Below are 25,984 nucleotides of genomic sequence, written 5' to 3'. Positions count from 1 at the left end.
TTTGAGCATAACAATGCAATAAAAGCATGCCTGGATAGTAATAACACCATGGAAAACCATCAATCATGGATCGGTCTACCTAGAGTTCAAAACGCAAAAAAGCAAAGCAGTGTGGGGTCATCTTGACAACAAACAGAGCAAAAGTAAGCCTCCAGATTTATTTCTGAAGACTAGTTGAAGAAACCGTAAGAAAGTTTGGCTAAGAGAGTTTAGGCTGCGTTTTACCTTAGCTTAGCTTACCTTAAGCTTCTCAGATGAGAGGTGAAACATCTTCAAGAAACTTAAAGAAGTCCAGCCACTTTATATACTATGTTTACATGTTTGGAAGTTTCAATAAATTGTTACAAACATCTGTCATTTTCCAAAAAAGTTATGAAGAAATGAGGGATGTCCCAAGACTTTTTAGCCAGGTCCTAACATTCGCAAATCCCAACAAGGTATTGTGGAAAGTAACAACTGATATCTCCAGTGAGATAAGTTAGACCCTGATCAAATATGTGGGTTTCTCACACCCTTACCATTTGATTGAACAGAGCATTGTGGGCATCACAGTAAATCGAATACGTGGTCAGTATTGTTTACTTGAGATAGTTAAGTTAGGACAATTTGTTCTTTGTGAGTGGACAGTAATTAGCATATTTTTTTCCAAGTGAGCAATGGTTTATGATGGCATATATATCAGGTAAATTAATGCACTTATTTTAATTCATAGATTTTACAGTGATCCCTATTTTTCTTTGAGAAATTGTGACTTTATACTGTGAGCACATTATAACACTGGAAAAAATGTAGTGGAGAAACTGAATGAGAGCATCCAGGCTGATTCAAGGTCAGACGGAACAAATAATAATTAGTCAGCGGACACATGAGTCACTTTAATGAGCTCACTAATTGTTTCCTTTCTTTAGCTCATCACCAGTGTTTCTGTCTGTCCTCGCCGTTTTCATCTTTTCTGTGTCAGTCTGTGCTGGATATTATGTTTAATTTGCAATGTGAGCTCATGCACGGCGGACATCTTTCTGTTAAAATCACCCTCTCACAGAGAAAGTCATACTCGAGACTCCCTTTACACCACTGTACTGTAATACATGTATTCCAGTTGATGACTTCAGATGCTGAGAAAGAGGCACTGAGAGATTTCTCTCCAGATGTTTTGACACAGAGCGTGACTCTGGCAGAATTCCTCATCTCTTTTTGCAGGGGTGACTAAACTTCTCGATTAATCTCTCAAAGTGAGCTGTTGAACGTGAAGGACTCTGCATAGTCCTGTTCAGCATTTATCAGATCTGCCCTTTGGTGCTTAGCAGCTAATTAGTGTGCCATTATCTCTGCCTTTTGTTTTTCCTCACTTTCACAGAAGTGTCGGCCGTAAGTATGCCACAGCCCCACAGATGGAAGGAACATATGTAAACTCAGAGCAGCTGCCCTGATGGAGAAAAATAATCTGGTTTGACTTATGCAGAAAAAAATGCGTGTGGCACGGCCAACTGATCAGTTGGAGGTTCAAAAGCAGTGCACAGTATTGCTGTGCTAATGCAAGTTTAATAGGAACTTTCATTACAAGTTCTCAGACAGCATTTGAAGAATTTTGGACAAAATGTCAGAATAGACACTGAGATACTGTCAGCACTAAGAAAGGACTTTTTGTGTGATGAGTTCTTGTGCCCAGCAGCTTTGAAATAGAAATAATTAGAATATTCATAAAGTTTGTGAAAAAGTAGGTCTTTAGATGTCCCAGATATGTCTTAAAGGTAATTTTATCATGCAGGAAAATCTGCCATGTTCACAGTTAGAACTTTATGTTAGTTGTAATTTGTGTAATTTGTGTTTATTTTTTCTTTTTACTTTAGATTAGTAATGAACTTCTCTAAATCAGCTTCCCAGAACCAGAATGAAAGAACAATCCAGGAGGAAATCATAAGCAAATACAAACAATAAAATATAATGTGATTCCAACTGTAATTATTAACTTAAAATTAACCTAAGAATTTAGAAGTTAAGGCACAAAAAATATACACTGGTTTTTTGTTTTTGTTTTTTCAGCCTTTTACATCGCTTTGGAAGAATTTCGGTCTACTTGTTTTTGCAGAATAGTTTTACATTGGAGAATAACGGGCCTGCTAAAGCATCTCAATCTGAGACCTTGTGTAGGCCAGTCAAAAACCTTTGCTTAGCTTCGTGTTTTAAGTCATTCGGAGGTGGACTTGCTGGTCCATTTTGGATAATTGTCCTGCTACATAACCCAACTCTGCTTGACCTTCAGGAGGCGAATCCATGTCCAAACATTCTCCTTCAGGATTTTATGGTAGAGAGTAGAATTCATGCTTCCATCAACTATGGCTGCTCGTGCAATCGTCCTTCCACAGAATATTTTCCCAGTAGTCTCTGGGATCATCAGGATGTTTTTGTGTCAAATACGAGACAAGTCTTTGTGATCTCTCTTTCTTATTGCTGAATCATGAGCCCTGACCTTAAATGAGACAAGCGAGGCCTGCAGTCCTTTAGATGTTGTTCTAGTTTCTTTTTTCCCCTCCTGGATGAGTCATCAATGGGCTCTTGGAGTAGTAGTAGGAGTAATCAGCCTAGTCAAACTAAATTCAGCTTTCCAACACATTTGATTAATCACAGTTAATACATGATTGAATACTAATTACTTTATTTTGGCTAGATAGGTTTGGATAGCTTTTTTCCCCTTAATGAATTAAATCATCATTTAAAAACTGAATTTTTACTTTTTACTTCGATTATCTTTGTGTGATATTAAAATCTACTGAAGATCTGAAACATTTGATAGTAACATAAAAAAAACAAATAGCTCAATATATGCGGGCTTTACTGTGTTCAGTTAACTGTGTTTTTTAAAGGCATCGAATACAAAACTGTAAAAGAAAAAAAAGAAGAAGAAGCTAAAAGAATCAAATATAACACTGGTGCTGACAGTATATTAATGTGTTAGTGCCGACCATGTGAGTTGGCAAGTGTTTAAATGTGCATGTGATAAGGCGAACACCATAGGAGGTCCTCCCCTAACCTTGGTCTGTGCTTTTAACATCAGCATGACAAATGCATAACATCTGCACCGCTAACGAGGGGCAGGTTTTTTTCAAAGGCACATGTGTGCATGGCCGAGAGATTAAGTGAGAAGACCATTTCACGCACAGAAACACAGCACAGCGCTTGTCAGATACAGTCTGTGTAACAGAGACTCTGACTGGACGCTAAGTGGCCAGACTCAAGACACTTATCATAATATTTGGGAATAAAAGATAAAAACATTGGACCAAATTCATCTCTTTTACAATCACTTACTGTAAGACAAAGTCCTCTATAATCATATGTCATGTCAGACAGCACACCTGTCTGCCATTTGTCACCCTCACTTTGGCTCTCCACTCTCATCAAGTTAATTTACTGCTGCGGCTCTGTCACGGGGACCGTAAAAGATACGCCTCATCTCAATTTTGCTCTCACCCACCTCTTTCTATTCTTCTCCTTCTCCACCTATGAGGACCTTGCAATATAGTCTTCATGCACCAATGAAAAACCTGCACCCCTCTAGCGGGCCATCCTGACACTTTAATTGGAAAGGCGTAAATCTGGCTCCATTGTCAAGGAGAGGGGTAATTATTTCCTCCTGTCTGAGCCACCAGTGATCCTCTCTTTCCTCCCCCTGTTTTACTTTTTCTTACCATCAGATGTATTCATCAGAGAGCTGGCTCACACACCACCTTTTATTTTCTGTCTTTCCTGTGCTCTGATTTTTAGCAATCTGCTCAAATATTTCCATGAAACCCCTGCGTTAAAGTGGAAAATCCTTAACATCCTGCCTCATATACCTGCAATGAAGTGACATGTGACACCCAGCTAAGGGGGAAGGGAAAAAAACACCTTTTCACATGAATTTTACAAAAATCGAAACTGCATGGTATCTCTCTGCAGCTTAGTGTGGAAACAAGGTTAAATCAAAGGCTTGCTGTGAGTGGTACCTGATATTACATACTGTAGCACTCGGGTTTTGGGCCAAGTCTTCCTGACGCCTTGAGTTGAAGCTGCAAAATCTGTATTGGAATAAATAATTACGTTGAAGCAGGTTTGGCAGGGTTTACTTACACAATATAGCTTTATAAGCTTCCCATGCTGGCCAAGCTTTCCTCACTGAACTCATTTAAAGTAACTGTGTGTTAACAGTGATTTTTTTTCAATTTATCAGAATCGCTACACATTCAAGTTCAGGTTCAGGTTACTTTATTTGCACCCGCTGGTACATCTGGTCTGCAGTAAAATGAGTCATCCATCCCGACGTGCACTTTTTCAACACAAACACACACAACATAGTGAGAAATAAAAATTCATAAATAATAATGGAGAATCTGGAACAAAGCTGTTTTTAAACCTTGTTGTTCTGCACTTTGGGACTGAAAGGCTGGAAACTGGAGCTCAGTGTGAAAGTGCGAGTGATCAAATATAATAAAGCCAGCCTACTGCTGTGACTGTCTGGTGCTCGGGGACGCTGGGCTCAGCTGTGGCTTCTTTTAACCATTTAACAAGTTGATTGAATCTGTTTTTGTTCTTTACAAATATGTATCCAAACCATGGAACCAAGGAAGAGAATAAAACAGACTCAAAATAAAATTATCAATGTGGATTTTGGAAAGTTTCCTCAAACTCAACATACATTTTTTTTATGCTCAGCTGCACCGTTTGTTCAGTTCAGTTTGGAGTTAAGAGATTTATAAATGTGAGAACATTCCCCTAACATCTTTCCATTAATGATTTAATCTTGTGTATGAGTATATTTTCTAAGAATCAGTGATCATATCTCTTGTCATATATGTTTAACTGAAGATCGTGATATTTAACACAGTAATCAATGACAGGCCGTTGCTGGTCTCATTATCCTGGAGCTAGACTAACAATAACAAGAGTCGTCTGCACACTTTAGAGTGGTTCTGTTTTCCTGCCTGTTGTGAATCATATTTGTGTACTGGATAAATAACAAGGGTAAGAGAAAAATATCACTTTTATACTGCTCTTTGTCTTTTTAAAGACTTTGATGGAAAAAAACAAAGTAATATTCTTTCTTTTTCATCCAAGATAGTCAGTTTGCTCAGAGGGTGGCAATGCTCTTCTGAAGCATGGCACTTATATTGGCTTATAGGTGATCCCCTGATGTCCAGATTTTAGATGAAAACCCCTTAAATTTAGTAAAAACAAAGTAAAATCTTTATTGATGTTGAGATCTTTCTAAAAATCCCACAGTTTCTTTCGTTCATGATCATAATTTTGTTCATGATCTGCAAACTCAATATGTTCCCATCACTTTCAGGCAAGTGCTAAAAGAGATCATCAATACTATTGCTATACTTATTGGGCAATGTGGGTCATATTTAACATAACAGCTGACTACACAGACATCACCTGACTTTAGTGATGTCATGCATAGTGGTGAGCATGACTGTAGTTCATATTTGAACCATCTTCAGAGAGAAAATGCTCCTTATCTGACGATTATTTGATTTGCAAAGTTTCAAGTACCCAGTAATTAAAATAGTTTGTTTCCCAGTGGAAAACAAAAAAGGCCCATAAAAGTGGAAATGAGCAGAAAACATCTGATTTCGTTGGTATCACTGGAGGCAATCTAACTAGTGGATCACCCACAGATTAAAAGCAATGCGATCTGTTTGTGATGCGAGTGTGCCTGACCTTTTCAGGCTTCACCCTCTTACTGTGGTGAGGTAAACGTCCTCTGCCTCTCTGATGTTTTAAGCTGCGCATGTGATCTGTTTGCTGTCTAGTTAACGGAGAGAGGGAGGACGATTGTGGAAAGGAGGGGTGGGGAGGAGGAAGAGGAGGAGGAGGAGGAGGGGGGACTTCAGTGAAGAGTGTGTAATAGGACACCCGCTCTCTCTGTCTTTTCGTTCTCCTCCCTCTCTCCTCTCCTCTCCTCTCTCCTGTGCTCTCTCAGTCAAGTCTGCTCTCTGAGCACTTAGATGGAATAGCAGCATTTTTCTTCTTTGGTGTTATTACAGGATACTAGAAACAGGCGAGAAATACGATCCTGCCTTCCGAAACTTGGACCAGCATCGGAGGAAGCTCCTGAGAGGTGAGTCACTGGCAAAGGTCTGATGTGTTCCTTTTTCTAAAGGTAGAAGGTTTACCTGCCTGTACTGCCTGTACCACACTGTACTTTTTATGCAGTGGAGTGGATCTCGCAGTGGATGCAGAGAGGAGCTGGTAGGCAGCAGGCTAACAGGTGCAGAGTCCCACCAGTGAGAATTAGTTAAAAAACAAAGCTGCAAGTAAACTCAATCTGACTGTGGAAGAGTCTGCCAGATGACTTGGTGCTTCTCTGAGATCATGTGTGGTATTACATCAGACTTCTGTGTCATGCTTTATTTTCCACTCATGTGCTTGGTGAACAATTCCTTTTAAATACACTGTGACTGGTTATTACGCTGCAGCCAGTAAAATGGAAAACATGACTTTATGAACATTTTTTATTTCCTCGTTCATCTAAAAAGGCTTAAATCTTTGGTTTAAGTCTCCACCAGCATCTGTCTATAACTATATAGATTCTTTATTTAGAGCTTTAAAAAAAAGTTGTGGTTAGTCACAGGGTTCGAAATCAGAAGATTAATCTTAGTCAATGTGCTTGTGTGAAGTTTAAGAGTTGAAATATACACTTTTAGCTGTGCCTGCTGGTCATGTGTGCAGGGGAATGTGTGGCTGTAATAGAGCTGCTGACAACCGAATGACAGGGTGTGGTATGAACGCGCACCGTCCTGCTAGGACAAAACTTGTTTATCATTGTGATTTTAATTTTTCCTGTATTGATCAAAATGCCAAATTGATTCCAACCGGGAGGACTCGTCCCCACTCGTCTCATAGCTGATTTGGGTTCATGTGTTTAAAGCATTAATAGGGGCAGATGGGAGCGATAATCCATGCAGTTTTCCACTTTCATCAATATTAGTTTTTGAGCCTCCAAAATGGCAAGATGGAAAATTCATTAGGCTGCCAGCCAAGCAATGAGCACAATAAACACAATTATCGTTACACCTCACTGGAAATATAACTATTCGCTCACTTCACTGACCTGCTTTGTGACAGGACATTTAATTGGTGTTACAGAGATTTCCTGGCACACTGATGGCCTGGAATTTCTCGGCCGAAGAGCTCAGAGAAATTAATTGCAGAATTTATTATTTTTGTTCATGGCAACAAATAGGAAAACATCCTTTACTGTGACACCCTTTCATCGAGGGGAGCGTTACAGTGCTCCACGAGTGTGAGGGAGAGTGAGCTCATTCATGTATTTAGTGTGGCATAGCAAAGTGTCGGAACACAACCTCTTGGGGATATCACAGTATGCACATGAGACTCCCTTGAGGATGAGTTTAGCAGCTGTGAGACCAACATTTCCATACCAGAACCTCTCCGTGGGGAGATCACCAACTCTCTGAAGGGAGCAGGGAGTGGTAGGTGTGGAAGCTTGGCAGCTCAAAAGGTCAGTCCACCTAAAAATATGGGAAAATGTAGTACTGTAGTACTTAAAAAATTAGGGTTGTCTCTAAATTTTATTTTCAAGGATCTTGCTTTCTAAAATATCAACTGTAGTATGCTTTTTTTATGAAAGATGGCACATGGACAAGGTTTGGTACAAAATATTTTTGCACCATTTTTGCACCATCTGTATACTTACAAACATTCAAGTCATACCTAAAGGAAAACTTACCTAAAGCTGGAACGCTGTGAAAAATATTCAAGTTTGATATTTGACCTAATGAAGTCTAGAAGCTATAAATGAAAAAGACAGGGTGCTGCAAAATCTTGAGTCTTTAGACTTAAGTAATTTTACCAATGTTCTGCTTTTAGCACAAAGATGCATTAACTGTTTCATTTTATACTTGATATTCTAAGACTTGGAGGATTTTTGCAAATCCTCCAAGTCTTAGAGGTAATTGTATTATGACGAAGGTGGAAATCTCACTGTGCAATATTTCAGAATTGGAGCACATCAGGCTTTATGTACAAACTGACCAGTTTTTTCAGGGACCAGATCTTTTGGGGACAGAAGCCAGAGCAGGGCAAGTTGTGTGAATGCCTGAGCTTGAAGGGGAGGGTGTGCGTGCATGTGCGAGGCTGTGTGGATGATGCAGCAGGAGAAGGGCTGCAGTTACAGCAGCTGGGGCCGTCTGGTAATGCCCCGTGCTGGCTTATTTCTCTCAAGTGCAGCCAAAGACATCTCATCCCCCAGCAGTCCTCCATATGTTATCCTTATGCACCTGAACACCAGAATTCCACTTAAGCTGTATATCAGTCATGCTGCACTCCACCTCACACGCATATTTTAACCTATTTGTACACCACACCCCCAAACTGAAATTTTCATAGCGAACTTGCAGCTTTCTTATCTCTTGACCATCAATTTTTTATCGCACATCCATAAGGCATGACATCAGAGATTTAGTCTGTGAAATTTTTATTTTGTTTTTGCATGTGAAAGGGTCATTTTTGTTTTATGTCTAGTGCGATGTGGTTTTGCACAGCACAGGTGGTGGTGCGGCCAAATGAGTGGTTAAAAACAGCCCGGCCGTTCTCCAGCAGCGGAGTGTTTCATTGCAGGAGTTAGCGCCCCACAGGCAGTACAGTACCTGCCTCTATCAATTATTGAGCTGCTCTTGTCCCGTTATGGAAAAGGAATGAGAAGAGGCTGTGGCGAGAGTTTCTCCAGCAGCTCTTTTGTGCAGATTTCACTCATCCATATTTAAGAGCCGTACATTTGCGAGGATAAAGCAATGATGGGATTTAACTGACATGTTGTTGTTTTTTTATCTCTTTCTTTATTCAGTGTTGTTTGTTCAGTGCTTCTCTCTGTAACTCAGCATTTCTAGATCAGTGAAGCTGATGAATAAGCTGTTGAAACTAGCAGTGTGCTGTATTCTGTATGGTGTTGTCATCATTTAAAAAAAAAACACATTTCAAATCTTGATCCCATGACTGGGTGGTACCAATTAGCCAGTCTTCATATGTCATATATAGTCACTGTAATTGGACTGCATTAAGCTGAAAATTAAGAGCCATTAAATTGACTAAATTCAATTTAATGGCTTCACTGGTTGTCACAAAGTTCGATGCTGCACTGCTATGTAACCTATACGTCAAATCTGTTCCATTTTGAAATTTACTGCTTGAAATAAGCCATCAACTAACTCTCTGTTGTGCATAAACCCATAATGCATACCAAATCTCAGATAAAAGCTATAAATCATTTCAAGGCCTCAGCTACTTGTATGTTTGCTGTTTAATGAGCCAAATGTTTCTGTCAGGAATTAATGAATACCAAACCAGAGCTAAAACAAGACTATTAGGTTTGTAATCTCTTGTAAACCTCCAGCAACATTTTGGTAACATTGCTAAACTCCCATTCACCAAAATCATACAGATAATCATGCAACACATTCATAAGTGCTTTCTAACATTCACAAACACACTTGTACTCCAATTAATGCATCAGGGGCAACTTAAGGTTCAGTATCTTGTCCAAGGATTCTTCAGCACTGACCAACTAGCTTTACCACTGGAGCAACAGTCATCCACAGCTACTGTATTGATGAACATGTCCACCAGTGGTTTCAGTCAATTTCTTAAGTAGTACTAACTTTCTACTAACCTTCTAGCAACAATTTTTCCATGTGTTGCAAAAAAGCCAAATGATTTATATTTTCTGTGGATTTTTATGGATTTTTTTGATTATACTTCTTTTATTAATTCTTAAGAATTTTCCTGGTCCTTGCATGGTGGTTTCCACTTCCACAAAGTTAGCCGAAAGTGCACATAGTTTTGTAAATCTTTATTGCATATGACCTTGTGGATAACTTGCTAACCTTTAACTTGCTACATCAAAGGCTAATTGCAATGTTCTTCAGAAGCCTCCCCCCAGTTACCACAGTGAAAAGTGTTTTATTCCTAATGATTATATTTGAATATGCACTATGATTGCCCTGGTAAATCCTACTTAAAATAGCATGTAAAAAAATGCTAACTCTATATTGAACCAGGACATCATTTGAGACATATCTTAGGTATGTTTGTGGTACATAAGCCATTTTTGTTACAATACCTGTGGTGGCACATGAATGCCATTAACTTGAAGAAGTATGAGGAAACATGTTCTCAGAATTCACTATTTTCTCTCCAAAACCTCTCTCCAGCAGCAGTGGTGACTGGCTTTGGTTCCTGAGTGGTGCAGTTATGGGCAGGCCGGAGGGGTTGGCCAGGCCACCTCTGGTGTCAGCCATGGCGTTTTCCCTCCTGGCTCTCTCTTTCCTCTGCACCGGGGTCTCCAGCCTCCCGCAGCCTCTGCCAAGAGTCTTCCTTTCCTTTGAAGGTAAGAAAAAAAATACTCATCAACTTAATTGTAATGATTATCTTCTGGTGTAATGAAGTTAAACTGATGCTAAGTCTGTACATTATAACAGAGTGGAATAGGACTCACCTGGGATCTTTAGCAACTATGCTAGAAGATTTATTTAGTTGTTTAGTCTTGTTTGATGGATGAGAGTTTGAAACCTTTTCTTCTATATAATCCAATATGCCCCAGGCCTTAAATTTCCATCTGTGGACAGTCCTTGTCTATCCATTGTCTTCCTGTGTGTCTACCAAAGGGAGGAGGTGGCACCGCCGGTCAGAGCTACCCTGTATCTGTTCCTAGTTAAACTTTAATCATACCACTCTGTGCTGTGGGCATGTGGGCATTGTTGCTGCCTCTGGTTTTGATTCTCCTGTTTTATTCATTTATTTCTCTGGACATAGATTATTTTGGGGATTCTTGAATTCTCTTTTGGTTGGATGGGGAGGTTTGATTTTTGTGCGTGTGTCTGTCTGCATGTTTGCGTGTATCCATGGAAGGGATAGTGGATCACTCATACCCCTGAGCTATGAGTGGTGCCGTAACCTTTTTGCAATAGAGGGATAGTGTGCAGGAGCCGAAGGATACGTTTGATCACTTTTCAGTACCTCTTGATGTGGATTAGGCAGCACAGAGCAGCTGAGGCTGTCCATCAGCAAGGTTCCTGCACTCAGATAGTGACTGAAGCCTCGCAGTGTAAGTCTAAAGCAGGTGTAGTTTTATTTTGTTCCCTTTTTCTAGATTTTTCTTGTTTTGGCCCAGAAACACACTCTTCAAAGTTCAATTTCCTCCTCTTTCATTCTCATTTCTTCTTCTCTATTTCTTTCCCTTTTATGGTTTCATGTTTTTTCCTTTTGCTTATTGCTTCATTCCAAATAAATGAACCAGTCTGTGGTCCAGGTCCAGACTGTCTCTGCTCTGCAACCTCTGAGTTGTTAAATGTGACAGCCATCTTTAAGAAAAGCCAAACTAATGACAGCAAAAAAGCTGACATCGCTATCGTTCGTATCTTTGGTCACATTATTTATTCAACTCTTTTCTCGTTATTGTTTCCAAACAGCCACCTAAAAAGGTCTTAGGTGGCCATGCTGAAAATCAGTCTGCCTTGAATGACTGAGTCTCTTTCCACGTGTGGATTAGATTAGATTTGTTTTGCTTAGTGAAAGAGTTTTTCACTACAGGGAGGACCATAAATGGAGAGGTTCAAGCGCGCTATCTGAAGCACATTAATTCCTAAACCAGCTCAGGACTTGGTCTTTGATGAGTGCTTATCTGTATAATATTCACATGTGCTGCAATTGGACACCTATGTTCATGGCCTAATCGAGTCCCGAAGGGTCATTAAAGCTGGGCTCACATAGCATTTTTTTTTACCATTTTTCTGTGGGTACTCCTCTAATATGCTGCCATATTTTGTCTGTAACAACTTCCAAGCTATGTTTTCCTCTGCTATAACTGCCTTACATCCTTGTGTTACCTAGTTCCAAGCAAAAAAACTCTTTTTGCTTTTGCCATCCTTACTCTGTAGTATTTTCTATTTGCAAGCAACCATCTGTTTCCTGCTTACACTGGCACAAGTATGCCCTGTGTGTCATTTATGTTAGCGTATATGAACCAGAGTAGATCAGTCGCAGTCTCCCAACAATATGTGAAAAAGCTGTGCTAAAAAGTGTCCAGTGTCCTACTTTTACCTTTAGTCTCTGTGTATCGCTGCTCTTTACAAATATGCCTGGAAGTGGGGGACATTCTCTGCAGTACTCAAGTGCTTAAGCAGTTATGACACGGACTTTACAAAGAGCAGTCCTGTCTGAGACAATGCACTTAATATAGGTTCACTGGGAGTGCACAGGACCAAGGTGTTTGCCAGTAATACATTAAAAATAGGGTTTTGATCCAAAGAATAACAACATGGAAGGTTTTGGTCAAAAGCAGTCATGTAAGAGTGTCAGTAAGAGTAAGTCAAGTAACAGTAACACCAAGTCAAAAGTAAACAGCTTTGTTTTTGACTCAGAAAGCATTTTGAACTCTTGGTTACTGGAAGAAAGTTTGGCATGGCTGAACACCAGATGCAAGGAGGGTCTTACAGAGAAGCAAGGTGGAGGCTCATTTTTTACAAAAACACGGGGGAGGAACAAGTCAGGCAGTATGTGCTCAGTCCAAAGCAGCCAGAATCGATAAATGAAGAGTCATGGAAGATGTATAGGAGACTGGTGTCCCAGCGGGGAGGACAGCACAGGTGGTTTGGCACCTGCTGGGTGTTTAAAAGGTCAGTCATTCAGTCTGGGTTCTTCTGCTCCCAGATGTGAGGACCAGTTAATTACTGTGAGCTGGAGCAAACTAAACAAAAAAAATAAACCAGTGGCTAAACTGCACATAGATCATTTCACAACACTTGAATATCCCTTTTCCTCCTCGTGTCACTGCTGAAATCCAATCCGGGGGTAAGGCAGGTTCGTGGGACTCCCGGTGTAGCCTCACGTCCTGCAGAGAAGTTGCTGTCTCCAACATTCCTCTCTCCCGCTCTCCTTTTGCTCTTGCACTCTTCAAGCGAATGCAGCCAGACCGCAATTAAAAACGCATAATAAACAGTGAAAAATGCAGCTAACCCAAATAATAAACTCTCAAGTGGTGCTTTTCTATTCCGTGCCGCGGATAATAAACAGAGGCCTCCTTTGCTTATAGCAAAACTATTTAGGGATACCAAGTGTGATAAAAGATAATTGCTATACTCTCCTTCAATTGCTTTAAGTATCTATTGTTCTCTCAACATTTATTTTGGCCTGCTTTATGCTATGTTTGATGCATGTGCTGTTTCAGAATCAGGCTGAAATGCTGAGAGACTACAGATTTCGACGAGAAACTTAATTACTCTCAGACAAAGAAATCCTCCAACTTTCAGATCAATGTCTGCAGTGTTGTTACTATAGATTTGGTCTCATCGGAACAAAGTTAAAATTGATTTTCGTTTCCAATCCATGACATTAAGTTCTTAGACCTTTTCAAGAAGCCAAGCCTCAGTGCCTTGAGGCCGCAGCTGCAGTAATGCTTGATACTGAGAGGTAAAAGTGCCCTTTCAACAAGCCACAAAGTTAAATATGCACCTTCACCACATTAACCCTGGACAGTGAGAAGTGAAAACTGCCTAGTTTATATAAAGTGCTTTTCTACTCTACCAGAGCGCTCAAACAACCTATTCTCAACCTTTGTTCATTCAAGCACCTTTTTTATGCTTAATTGCTTTCTGTCTAACATTCAGATACATTCATTAGAGAGCAATTTGGAATTGGAGCTAGTACCTTGCCCAAGGATATTTGGCACGAAACCTGAGGTACTCCCACCCTATAATTAAAATCCATTCATTTACTAAAACTGAATGCTGAGCAAGATCAAACATTAGCCATATCTTTAAGCTTTAATACATTTTTAATGCCCCATACATTAAGTGAGCATCATGATCATTCAGCAGCACAGACACCAGACATGGTTTTATGGAGGAAATTGCCTATAAAGCTACAGAGATGTTCTGTAACAGCCTAAAAACATGTTAATTTCTGCTGTAAATCTGGGCTCGTTAGCATGGATGTCTACTGGGAATGATACACTTTTGGAGTCAGCCTCAAGTGGCCGCAAGAGCAACTGTTTTTGGCACATCAACGTCCGCTTAATTTTTCAACCCCTGAGGCTGCTGCGTGGTTGAGCCTACAAAATCAGCATAGGTTTGCTGTGGGTATCTCACAAAATACTACTACTACACTAAAATACTCCTGTGATTCAAAACGTGGTTTAAATATTGGGCAGGCACTGTAAATAGGTTCCTGCATACTTGTGGGAGACATTATTATGCTGTATAAACTTTGAAACTGTAAGGTGTGTTATTTAAAATAAGCTACTATTCAGTAATGTGCCGCTTACTTGTTCTGCTACTGTATCAGAGGTTGGCCTAACTGGTGCCAAATGTCATTCTGGCTCATTTATCTCCCTGGTAGGCAGATGGGGCAGCTGTCTGTGTTTACGATCGGGATCATTTACCCTCATCAACAGTCTCCCGCTGTTCTGGAAAACTTCCATATTAAATACAGTGTTAACTTACAAATCTATACGTTTGGAATGTCAAGCCATGAAGCAATGTTTATTTGAAAGTGAATGGGCCATATGCTTTTGTGTTAAATGTAGATTTTGGTGCACACATGTTTGAGAGCCTGGCTGAGACAAAGGGGAGATTGATTAAAATGATGTCTGCAGTTAAATCGCACTGGTATGAGCCACACGTGCCACGGCCTGAACCAGAACCAGGCACAGAGATCAGGAAGCAGGCGTCGACGAGCGGATACGCTCATTATTGCATCCCCTCACCCCCCATTTGTTCATACAGATATAGTGCTGTTCATGCTGTCTGTTGAGGATGTTTACATGGTGTGAGTGAGCGTGTGCATGTCAGTAAACCTAACAGAGTGAGTGTGTGCTAATGTTAAGTGCCTGATTGTGCATTCTTTGACTTGATTGCATTTAAGTAGCAAACTTTTCAATGAGTCATTGTTAAAGCTATGTGCTTTTCCAGCTTTCTGAACCGCATGCAGCTATGAGACACAGTCTCCAAGCTTTTTAGCTATACCTCAAAACCAAGGCTTTTTCTTGCTTGTCCCAGATGATATTACTGTACATTAACCTCTCATGTGATGTTTTAAATATGAACCTTTTTCGTCTGAGATTTAACCACTCTTGATAAACCTTTTATAAGATTTTTACCTGTTAAGTGAGCATCATGATCATTCAGCAGCACAGACACCAGACACGGACTGAATAACGGCATGCATTTTCTCTTGGGGTCAACAAAAGATCAAACGTTCAAAGGGCAACACTGACAAGTAGCCAGAAGCTGAACAGGATGTATTTGACTGCGACATCGCGCCAACATGCCTCAGCTTTCCTGCCTCTGCTTCACATTTCACCTGCACGTTAGCGTCTTCATTTTTTGAGGAGTAAACGTAATGAAGAAAAATCAGTGATGCTCTGTTGTTGCGAGGAATTCATGACAGGCCAAAGCATGAGCCTGTCAGCACACAGAGAGATACGGTACAAATAGCTATAGGTCAGTGGTGCATATATGAATAGCAGCATATGTGTGGCATATTTCTTAAGGGTGTATGTATGCATTCTCACACAAACCCACACGCGTGTCATTAGACCTCTATGAAATTGCCTGAGTGACATTTTCTTCAGGGCTATTCGGGAATGTGGTGAGCTCCAGCTTGAGGCTGACAGCCCGTGAGATGTTTGACAGCTCCTCTGTCAGCTGGCCTTTCTCTGCCTTCCTCCTCCTGTTTTTAGCCGTTTCCAAGTCTGACCTTGCACACCCTGTTGAATGTTTTATTATTGCCCCTCTGGAACATGTTGAAAGGTAATCAATGGCCATCAATACGAACAGAGACAGAGTCTCTTTAAGGAGAGCCAAGGTCTATGAACAATTCTTTAGTCAAAGATTGGCATTAACACAAAGAAGTAATCCAATTTTATGAAAGGATTATGCTTGTTTGCTTCCATCACTTGTTCTGGTTTATAGTATAGTGTAAGCTCGCCTTACTGAATTGGACAATGGCTACATTCATATGCAAGTTTTTCTGTGTATATGCACAGATTTACTGTCTCTGAAATAAGGTTTAAGATGCATTATTTTTACTTTACTGGAAATATTTTGTGACATGGATTTTCTTCAAGCACATGCAAAATAATGTTTGCGACAGAAATCCGCAACAAAATAAAAAGCAGTCACATGCCTTGTTTCCCCCCTAAACAAGTCGTTTTTTTAAGTCAGCACAACAGAACCACCCAGTTGCTTCATTCCCTCGATGATTTGTTCTGATAAGTGTTTATGCATCAAAACAAATCATTTAGTACTCATCCGGTTCTAAAATTATTTAAATACACACAAATTTAAATGAACAACAGTACAGGACATATTGCACCATGTCATTATTTATTTCACAAAAATTAAGCCAACATACAGAAGCAGGGTTTGCGAGCATTCGTTTATGCACATCTTTCTTAACATCCTGCCACAGCATTTCAATCAGACTGAGTTCTGGACTGACTGGTCCATTGCTACACGATTTTCTTTTTTGGCCATTCTGTTGTATATTGGAGATTATGTATCAGAATTTCAGGAGCAGGACCACGCCTCCAAACACGGTCCTTCCGGCTGGAGCCATCGCCAGTCCCCTTCGAGGCCTTCCCCAAACCGCACCTCAATTCATGTCACAGCATTCACTTTTACCTACTAAAACGCTGTCAAACCTAAAATGAGGACGTGGGCCCAGCTAGTGAATTGGGTGTTGTACTTAGGTTCATTGTCCTGTTGCATGACCTGGTTTTGACTCAGTTTTAGCTGTTGGACTTATCACCTCACATTTGGCTCTAGAATACTTTGGTATTCTAACAAGCCCAAATAATTACTCCTTCACCACCGTACTTGATGGCTGGTATGAGATGTTTGCGCTGATATCCTGTGTTTACTTTTTGCCTTATGTGATTCTGTCTATTCTTGCCAAATATCTCCTTTTTGGACTCATCTGTTAAAGTACGTTGTTCCAGAAATCTTGTGGTTTGTTCAGATACAGCTTTGCAACCTAAGATGTGCTGCTATGTTACTTTTAGACAGAAGATGCTTTATCTTGGCAACCATTCCAAAAAGATCATCATTGTTCAGTCATCTTCTAACTGTACTTTCATGAACGTTAACTTTTAACATACTAACTGTTGAGTCTGAGATGTAGCTCTTGGGTTTCTTGCAGTTTCTCTGAGCATTATACAAACTGAGGTTGGGATGACCTCAGTGGGACTTCCTCTTCTCGGAAGACTGTGAACCATTTTGAATGTTTTCTACTTGTGAAGAATGATGGGCTGCAAACTGCTTAGAGATGGACTAGTAAACTTTTCTACCTGGACAGGCAGCAGCAATTGCTTCTTTAAGATCACTACGGATCTTCTTCTTCCTTGGTTGTATTTAAATTATTTTAGAACTTGCTAAGGACCAGATGACTTTTTATGCCCTGGTGTATAATATAATTTCAATCTTGAAGATGTCTGAAGATGGTTTTCCTATATGCCTTGTAAAAACAACAGCTCTAAAAATCCTCTGACCCATATCTCCTGCAGGCCTCCCCTCCCTCTGAGACTCTCTACAAGATCCTTCCTGACAGTAAAAGCACAGAGATTTACTGTCCACTAGAAGTAACTAAGGACTCCTGATGTGGGCAGGTGAGAGGTCACAGGCTAAAAGTCATGACGACTGCATGAGTTGATTCTGTGTGAAGGATCGACTGTTGGTGACATCTGAGGACGCTGCATAAATACTAATTGAGGCACTGGGATTGCAAGCTAGCTGGCTTGCAGGGCGGATGATGGACAGTTTATCAGCTCAAGTTTCGTCTCTTCGAAATACTAGCTGTCACCTTAACAGGTCAACCACGCACCAGCAGTTGACATCACTCTACACAAACACACGCAGAAAGCCAAGGGAGAAAAATACACTGCGATCTCGTATGTCATGTTTAGATATGGTGTCTGCTTTTGGACGCCAGCGTGAGAGAAGGCATATATTTCAACTCACGCACTCTGTTCAGCCATGTGATTCACATTAAAAATGTCTGGATGTAGATAATTGATGACAGACAACAATCAGGAAATTAATGACACACAGCAGATATAATTCCAACAGGGCTTTTGTCCATGACCAGCAGTTGCATTACAGTAAGGCTGAGAGTGCTGTTCGCATGCTGAGTGCAGCTTTCCTGGGAATTTGGAGTATGTCAGTTACACAGACAACGGGACGACTCTGTCAGCCAGCACAAGATGTCCTGGGTGGTCTTCTTGTACTAGATCGACACTTTAACTTCCCTTCTGCCATATTTATATGCCACCAGCCATTACTGTATACCAGAGGGTAAATCCCCAAGGAAAATGGATGGCTGAATGTTCCAGCACCAGCCATTTTTTATTTCTAAAGAGGCTTGGCAGTTGCCGGGATAAAGTCTTTTGCAGACCCAGTATGTGTGAGTTGGTCAGCACAGTGTTAGGTGAGTGCAGCCATCCAGAAGTGAACCCAAGAGCTCTTTGCATTGTTCCGACAAAGAGCAATGGCATTTGGCACCAGGTTTGAAGTCAGGCCTCTGTGATGAAACCCACTCCTTCTTCTTGTGAGGAGAGATGAATGAAAAGTGGGCGGTATAAGCCCCTGCTTCAATATTTATCAAGATGAGTGATTGGGGTCCTCCCACCAGCTACCCCTGACAACCACAGAACGGGTTCTGCTTTAACTAAATGGAAAGCAAGCCTCATTAGCATGGAGTTAATATATTCATACTGGCCTTTCAGGTAAAAAGCCAATTGATGAGGGCTGATTTGCATAAGAGAAACTAAGGTTGGTTTGTAATTGGCCCACCGTTCAACCTCAAAGTGTGTTTAATTAGGTGCATGGATGTTTTGGCTCATGTTCAGACATTAGCATTAATCAAAAAATCCAACTCTCTAAACACCTAGTCAGTTTGATTAAAGCTGATCTACAAAGACTAAGCTAACATCCTGACAGAATAATCCGATATTGTTCTCCCATGCTGATTTTACCACCTTGTCGTGTGGACATAAAAGTACCTGCCGATGGATTTTTACGACGTAACTCCCTTATCTGATGACTCAAACAAGTTACAGCTGCCGCATTTCCTTTCAAAATGAATCGTGACACTACGCTGTTTCTATTTCCTATCAAACTGGATGAAGATCCCTAAGGCTGCATGAAGCAACACCAGCTGAGTGAGTTGGCACCAGCTCCTAAAATCTGAAACCAGGCGGTCCAACATTACAAATGCCTCTCTCATAAACATCTCACATATTTTCCAGCCACTGTGAAGTTCTAATTTTTATGATGCCACATTACAACAGACCACTTCTTGTATTATTATCCGCAACCAGAACCATGGAAGCATTGTTTTCTTCTGGAGTCACTGCTTTAAAACTCGCATATCTGATATCTCATGCTTGGGGGGCAATTGTATCGGAAAGTCTTGTGGATTTAAAACCTGAGAGAAGATTCATGGTGGCTGTTACATTTCCTCTCCTGGATATGTAATGACAACAGAAGGAAAAAAAATGAATTGTGCAGTACAACTTCCTCTTCTGGGTTTTGATTGCTGCCATACAACAAACAGGGACACAATGGCAGGTCACTTCATTTTACCCACACTTTCTTTCTATTTCTTCTACGTTTTTCACCAGTCACAGAAAAAGGGATGTTCATTTCGTTACCCTGTGGGATACCTATCTGGGTTATTGCACTGGACCCTGTGCCCATGAACAATCAATTCTCTCACAGCTTAGAAGAGGCTGAATTAACTGCCACACTGATCACAGCTTGTAGTTGTTTCAGATATCCTTCAAAGAAAAGGGGGGGGGGGGGGGGAGTCTTCTGGCAAGAAACAAAGTTCTCTATTTTATTTTGAACCTCCAAAAATATGAGCCATATTCTTTTTGGAGTTTCAAAATAAAATGGAGACCTTTGTTTTAGTCCACTAACTCCCTAAAGGTGATGCAAAATCAAATTCTCTTTTAAACAGATAAAGTTAAGCAGTAAAATTAAGTTAATGTAGGTTTTTTTTCTTTTAATTGTAATGCATTAAACCTCATCTATCAATACATGAAGAGTAGGACGTAATCTGTTGTTTAATATTGGAGGACTACTGGGGTTTCTCAACTGAACAAAAGCCTTTTGTTGGGTCTTCTTCTGCTAGGCCACTTCATGAAAAAAAGAGATGTCACAGAGATAGAGTCTCAGCTTTCCCAGTACTAGTTTTCCTTTTCTGCTAACCCCACTGTCCATCTGACCGATCAGGATGGAGTCTATGAAAATTGGTCTTCCATCTAGGCCATAGGGCACTATGGGTCAAAGCTCAAAGTCAAAGCCAGGACACAGGGGGCTGGTGTTACATCCATGGGGAAGTGCATAACCCACCTGCCTACATACATAATAGAAAACCCACCAGCTGTCAGTATTTCCAGACCCAGTTCCTCTGTCTTTGTTTGCTGGTGTCATCATTGCAGATTAAGAGGAAAAGAAAAAAAAATGAGAACAAAAAAAAAAAGATAAAGCCATTTCATCATCATCCCCATTAATTCAGCTTTTTTAAATTTCGTATCATTAAAAGCGTGGTTGACACCCTTAGCCCTTTTCAAGAAATATTTAAAAATGCAGCTCCCCAATCCTTCCAATGTATTCTGTCTCCGTGCATAAACCAGTTAGAAAATGTAAACCTTGAACCTCCAACAAGTGTCTCGGTCATGCTTCAGTAACTGTGTAAACAACCAGTCTTGACACTCTTGCCTCTCAGCATTTGTGTGATCTCAACAACTAAGAACGCCCATAAAACCACAACAGAAGAACCACATGTGATCCAGGGGATTTCGTCATCTTGGACATAGAAAACAATGCAGTTGTCCTCCAACTTCTGTTTTCTGTTTTGATTAAAACAAGAAGAGTCGTGTTGTCAAAAAAAAAAGAACTTGACATAATGCCTCAGTGGACTGAAGGGGTCCTTGGGAGGTCTATGAATGCCTCGTACACAGGTTATGAGCTGGTACTAATTCTGTAAACACTGGGTCCCAATGAATGTACTAAATGACTCTGGAAATCCTTGACTGTTCAGAGCAGCCCTCTCTCCCTGACAGAGCAGGTGCACCATCTGGCAATTTGAACTTTAAATGCTGGTCCACAACGCTGCAGCACTGCAGGCGTGACTCGTGTGTTTATATGAGATTGAAAGCAGAGCACAGAGAAGATACTGGATCCAAAGGTATGCAGGCTCCAGAGGGTTTCAGTTTGTCTCTAGCTGAATAGGCCGGATCCATGTGACACACCCCTGCTGCGTCCCGTCTCAGCACCAGGCTTAACTGGTCCACCACCTTCACGAGGGAACATGAAAGTCTCCCGTTTCCCCCCACTGACAAAACACTACAAAGTTCACCATAATATTAAACAGTTGTTTTACCGAGACCTCGCCCGTCCGAACAATTCGTTCTCTTTGTGGAATGTTCTGGAAAGGTTCTGTCAGAAAGAACAGGAGTTCTTTATCTTATTAGTGTCAATGAGACTTGAGAGTGAAGCAGTGTCAAAAACTGGTCAAACCTGGTTTTCACAGGAGACATTAATAAATAATTTTCGATTAGATGGGGAAGGCATTGTTAAGTTAAAGATATTCTCCAGATTTTATAAAAAAAAATACACTATCAAATAAATCTTTCAATGTAAACTTCGACTGTTCAGCAGTATTAGAATTTTTTAACTTCTGATTTTTTTTTAAAGAAAAAGTGTGGGATACAGTTAAATGTTCCCAAAAACCTAGTAAGCATAGACTAGTTTGTTATTGGTGGTTTTGTTAAATGAGACCATATTTGTTCATGTTGGCTAACATTAGTTTACTTAAGCAAAAATGTGAATGCTCATATAAATGGTGGCATGGTGGTGCAGTAGTTAGAATTCTTGTTTTTATACCATGGAGGTTGTGGGTTTGAACCTCCTGGTGGGTTGTGGATTCTGTGTGTGTGTTTGCTGCCATCTTCTCTCTGTGCTTCCATGTAGTCCGGCTAGCTCCCACGGTCCAAAGACATGGTTAGGTTTATTGGTGAGTCTAAATTGGTACATTGGTAGTCTAACACATTTGTTAGCATACCATATGTGCCACTCATAAGAAAATTACCTTTTGTCCTGAATAAATCAACTTCTATAGCAGTTAAATCTTGTCTTTGTTAGTTATGGCTAGTTTAAATATAATAACCCTGGATTGTCCAAACTTCATATACTTGTCTTTCTTCTTCTCCTCGCCACCTCTACTCTTTTTAAAGGCCACAACTAACATAACTGATCCTTTAGTTTCCACCCACTGAGGTTTAACTCAACCACTGAGATTATTCTTGCCTGGATAGGCTATAATGTATGACTGTAAAACCTAAACCCCTACTTAGTCCCTCCATTGTGAAGAGCTGCATGTTTTAAATACAGCTGCCACTTTTATGCTCCACAAAACTAAGATCTTGAAGAATATTTAGGTCTTTCTAGAATATCATCCAAGAAACTATTTCAGGAGATTAATATAATGTTGTTGTTTTGTTTCTTTTAAATAATCTGGAACCCTGCCTTTTTTTAATTAGCTGTTAATTAGTCTTTCACCCTTGGTGGCTTGCACTGTGCCAGAGCAGAGCGTGTAACATCATTAGCTTTTTCGGCATTAGAAGAATATTACCTCCGCACAGAGCTCACTCTGTGATGCTATCTACGATGCTATCCTTATGGTTGCTTTGAAGCGTGGTCCTAAAAGTTTTTCTTTCATTAAACACAAATCTTCTTGACAGGACACCTTCCCTCCTAATTTGGTTTCTCATAAGTCAGGTAAAAACACTGTCGTGGTCATGTGCCTGTTCTTTATTAGGCACCAGACGATGCTCTCACTCGGATGATACAATGTTTAAAAATACCCAGCTCTCTCACTTCAAGACATTAACCATGTAAGGCAATTTACCTAAACATAGTTGGAGTAGAGAGCGAAGAGTCGTGGGAAACTCGCCTGTGACTGAAGTGGTTAACTCGTCTTTATTTAAAGTTAAATACTCCAGGCTTTACGTGGCCAATGCACCAAACAACAGCCTGGGATGAGAGCGAGGGGTGCCACAGAACAGCCACTCTCCTTTGAGATGAAAGGCTCCAGCCTCAAAAGCATATGTCACACAATAATGAAAATGTGACTTTAGCCGAAGGCAATGGAGCAAAGTATAGACAACCTGTTTGTTGATTAGAGGAGGGAATGCAAAGAGAGCTCAGAAAGGGTCAATAGAAGGAAGGAAATGGAGGGTGTAGATCTACAGTGCCCCCCACCCCCACCCCCATACCCCCTGCTCTCAGTGAAGATTGAAAAAGTGATAAATATGCATGAGTTTGGCTTCGACAGTGAAGGCCTTTGATGGTATGGTTGAGAATTCTTTATCTCTGGAGCAAATAGGCTGAAAATAACTGTCTGAGAAGGTTTACTTTGTGCGCATCTGAACAATGTTCACTTTTAATGAGTAGAAAAGAGTCTGTAGGAAGACTTTTCCATACTCTATGCATTTAAATATACCCGCATGCGGCATCTGCCTTGAACATGTGCACTGTGCTCACAGCTTTCCTTTAACTGTGTTGATTAAAGTTAAGTGAAAAATCATAGATCTTTACTGATACATTATAGTGAGATTCATTTCAGTGGTCATTTGTTCTCCAGTCCTCGATGTTCAGACTAGGGGGGGAAAAGTGATTTCAATTTTGCACCATTTTATGAGCCATAAAATCTAAAACTGTTTTAGAGGAGTGAAAGTGCCAAGTTGTGACCACAGAGTGTACATAAAAGATAGACATAGAGCTACCCTGGTTCTCTGTAGTACTAATGGCCTTCTCCATTTTAAGTGACAGTTGATGATCCAGCAAACTGGGATTGAACTTGTATACAGCAGATTTACAGCGAAACCAACCAAAGACTGCATACAAAAAATAGGAGCCAATATGGAAATGTCCAACAGGAGGCAATTCATTTAATTGCAAAAAACATTCCTCTTGTACAATGATGATTCTACTCCTCATGGGATTTATGACCTCAATAAACACTTTCATGATGACTTCATTCATTCATTCTATTACTTGATTCAAGTTGTTTAATCCAGCCAATTAGAGAAAGCCTTATTGTGGCTATCTGGTGATTCACAAATCCCTAATATTTAAGCTTGCCATATCCTGGATTTGTCAATCAGATCCAGTGCTTGGTTATTGTGTGGATGCTTTAAGCATCCACACTATTGAGTTCCTCTTGGGACTTCCGTACACTTTTTGGCACTTAACTACTTCCACAATTTTCAGCCGATTTTCACCGTTCAAATTTTAAACTATTCTGCTATTTCTGCTAATGATGGCTATGTCTTTTGGTATTTTTCACTATTATACTTTTTAAAATATTAAGCTTAATTTGTCCCATTGAAATGAATGGGAAACTTCTGCAATTCTGCTAAAATTTGCTTTTTTTTGAAACTTAACTACTTCCTCATATTTTCACGTAGAACAACCATTCAAACTTTAAAATGTTCTCAAATTATTGGGCTATTCAGGTATAAATCAGCTTTTTCAAATCTTTTACCGTTTTACTTTTATGCCTCTTAAAGTTTTCAGTTGCAAAATTGTGATTTTTCACAAAATACATGCGTTGTTATGGTTGCTATGCACTTGGCTTCCAGTGTGCCACTGAAGGTTTTGCAGTCTTCTCTTCATGTCCGAACAACTTCTTGCTACTTGCTCAATTTTCACTCAACTTCCACAAATTATACATCAAAACGTAGGTATTTTTGCTGGCTTATCATTGTTGTGGGATTTATAGAATTTTGGCAAATCTCCTCAGACCAACACAAAGTCGCAAAACTCTCCATAGAAAGTCAATGGAGAGCTTGTTCAAAATCACCGCTTGATTTCTGTAATGAGAGGCATATTTGAATCGTCATATCTCCTTAACGAAGCAAAGTTAAGACATGAGGCTTGTCCCAGTATATCTTCAGACACTCCTGACGCTCACAATTCAAGAATTATTTTCTCACCTATTACCGTTCTGAAATGAGTTAGACTTGTTTGAGGGTAGGAAATTCGTCCTTCGCTCAGATTTCTTCAGATTTCAAACTCTGGAAATGAACCACTTTTTCCTCTCGTCATATCTTTTTAATGGATTTCCACAGAGACCTGAAAATTTCCATGATTGTTCACCAAAGCCTGCTGTCTCTTACAGTGAAAGAATGATATTGATACTAAACGGTGTAAGAATGACCGTTCTAGCCCCTACGGTTAGGAAATTATGGTCATTTGTTTGAGGGGAGTCGTCATTATGAGAAATAGACTGCAAAAATCCTGTGTCTCTCTGTGCTGCGTGCACCTGTTTTGGCGGGAAAAAGTGCACAGCCTCTCTGATTGGTGGATTCAAATTCAGCAGCTCCCAGGCTGCTTGACTGAGCTAGAAACTTACTTCTCTCTCCCTGTGTGTGTGTGTGTGTGTGTGTGTGTGTGTGTGTGTGTGTGTGTGTGTGAGACAGAGAGAGAGAGAGAAAGCCTTTTTATGGGATGATCTCATTGTAAGATTGAAATTCAATATATTTAGACTGGTTGACTGAATTGGATCTTGTGTGTTTGTGTGTGTTTGTGTGTGTGTGTGTGACAGAGAGAGAGAGAGAGAGAGAGAGAGAGAGAAAGCCTTTTTATGGGATGATCTCATTGTAAGGTTTAAATTCAATATATTTAGACTGGTTGACTGAATTGGATCTTGTGTGTGTCTCTCTGTGCATGTGTGTTTCCATATGTGTCCATATTTGTGATTGTGTGGCTGTTATATTTTTTTTTTGCCGATTTTTTTCATTTAACAAGTATGTTCAGCATGTTCAGCATTTTTTCAGCTGTCCATTTTGCTTTTCCAATTTTTCTGTTTAAGTTATTACTATTGTGCTAAATCATAGCATTTCTGTTGTTTTATAAGA

General features: G+C 40.2%; 1 protein-coding gene across 3 annotated transcripts in view; it reads left to right on the top strand.

Annotated features, from left to right (window-relative positions):
* The first annotated feature begins 5,873 nt into the window (after positions 1 to 5,873).
* Positions 5,874 to 25,984, top strand: part of sema3c (sema domain, immunoglobulin domain (Ig), short basic domain, secreted, (semaphorin) 3C) — a 47,585-nt gene continuing 27,474 nt past the window's right edge. For 2 of the 3 annotated variants that reach the window (XM_084909858.1, XM_084909856.1), the window contains exons 1-2: positions 5,874 to 6,103; positions 10,215 to 10,390. In XM_084909858.1, coding sequence (XP_084765984.1) covers positions 10,255 to 10,390 — 136 coding nt within the window. In that variant the 5' untranslated portion in view covers positions 5,874 to 6,103; positions 10,215 to 10,254. The remainder of the gene's footprint in view (positions 6,104 to 10,214; positions 10,391 to 25,984) is intronic. The other variant, XM_084909857.1, reaches the window with a different exon arrangement.

The sequence above is a fragment of the Perissodus microlepis genome, chromosome 17 (assembly GCF_051167445.1).
Source record: "Perissodus microlepis isolate ML-2025 ecotype Zambia chromosome 17, ASM5116744v1, whole genome shotgun sequence".
In the NCBI taxonomy this organism is placed as follows: domain Eukaryota; kingdom Metazoa; phylum Chordata; class Actinopteri; order Cichliformes; family Cichlidae; genus Perissodus; species Perissodus microlepis.
This window is presented reverse-complemented; position numbering and strand designations above follow the sequence as displayed.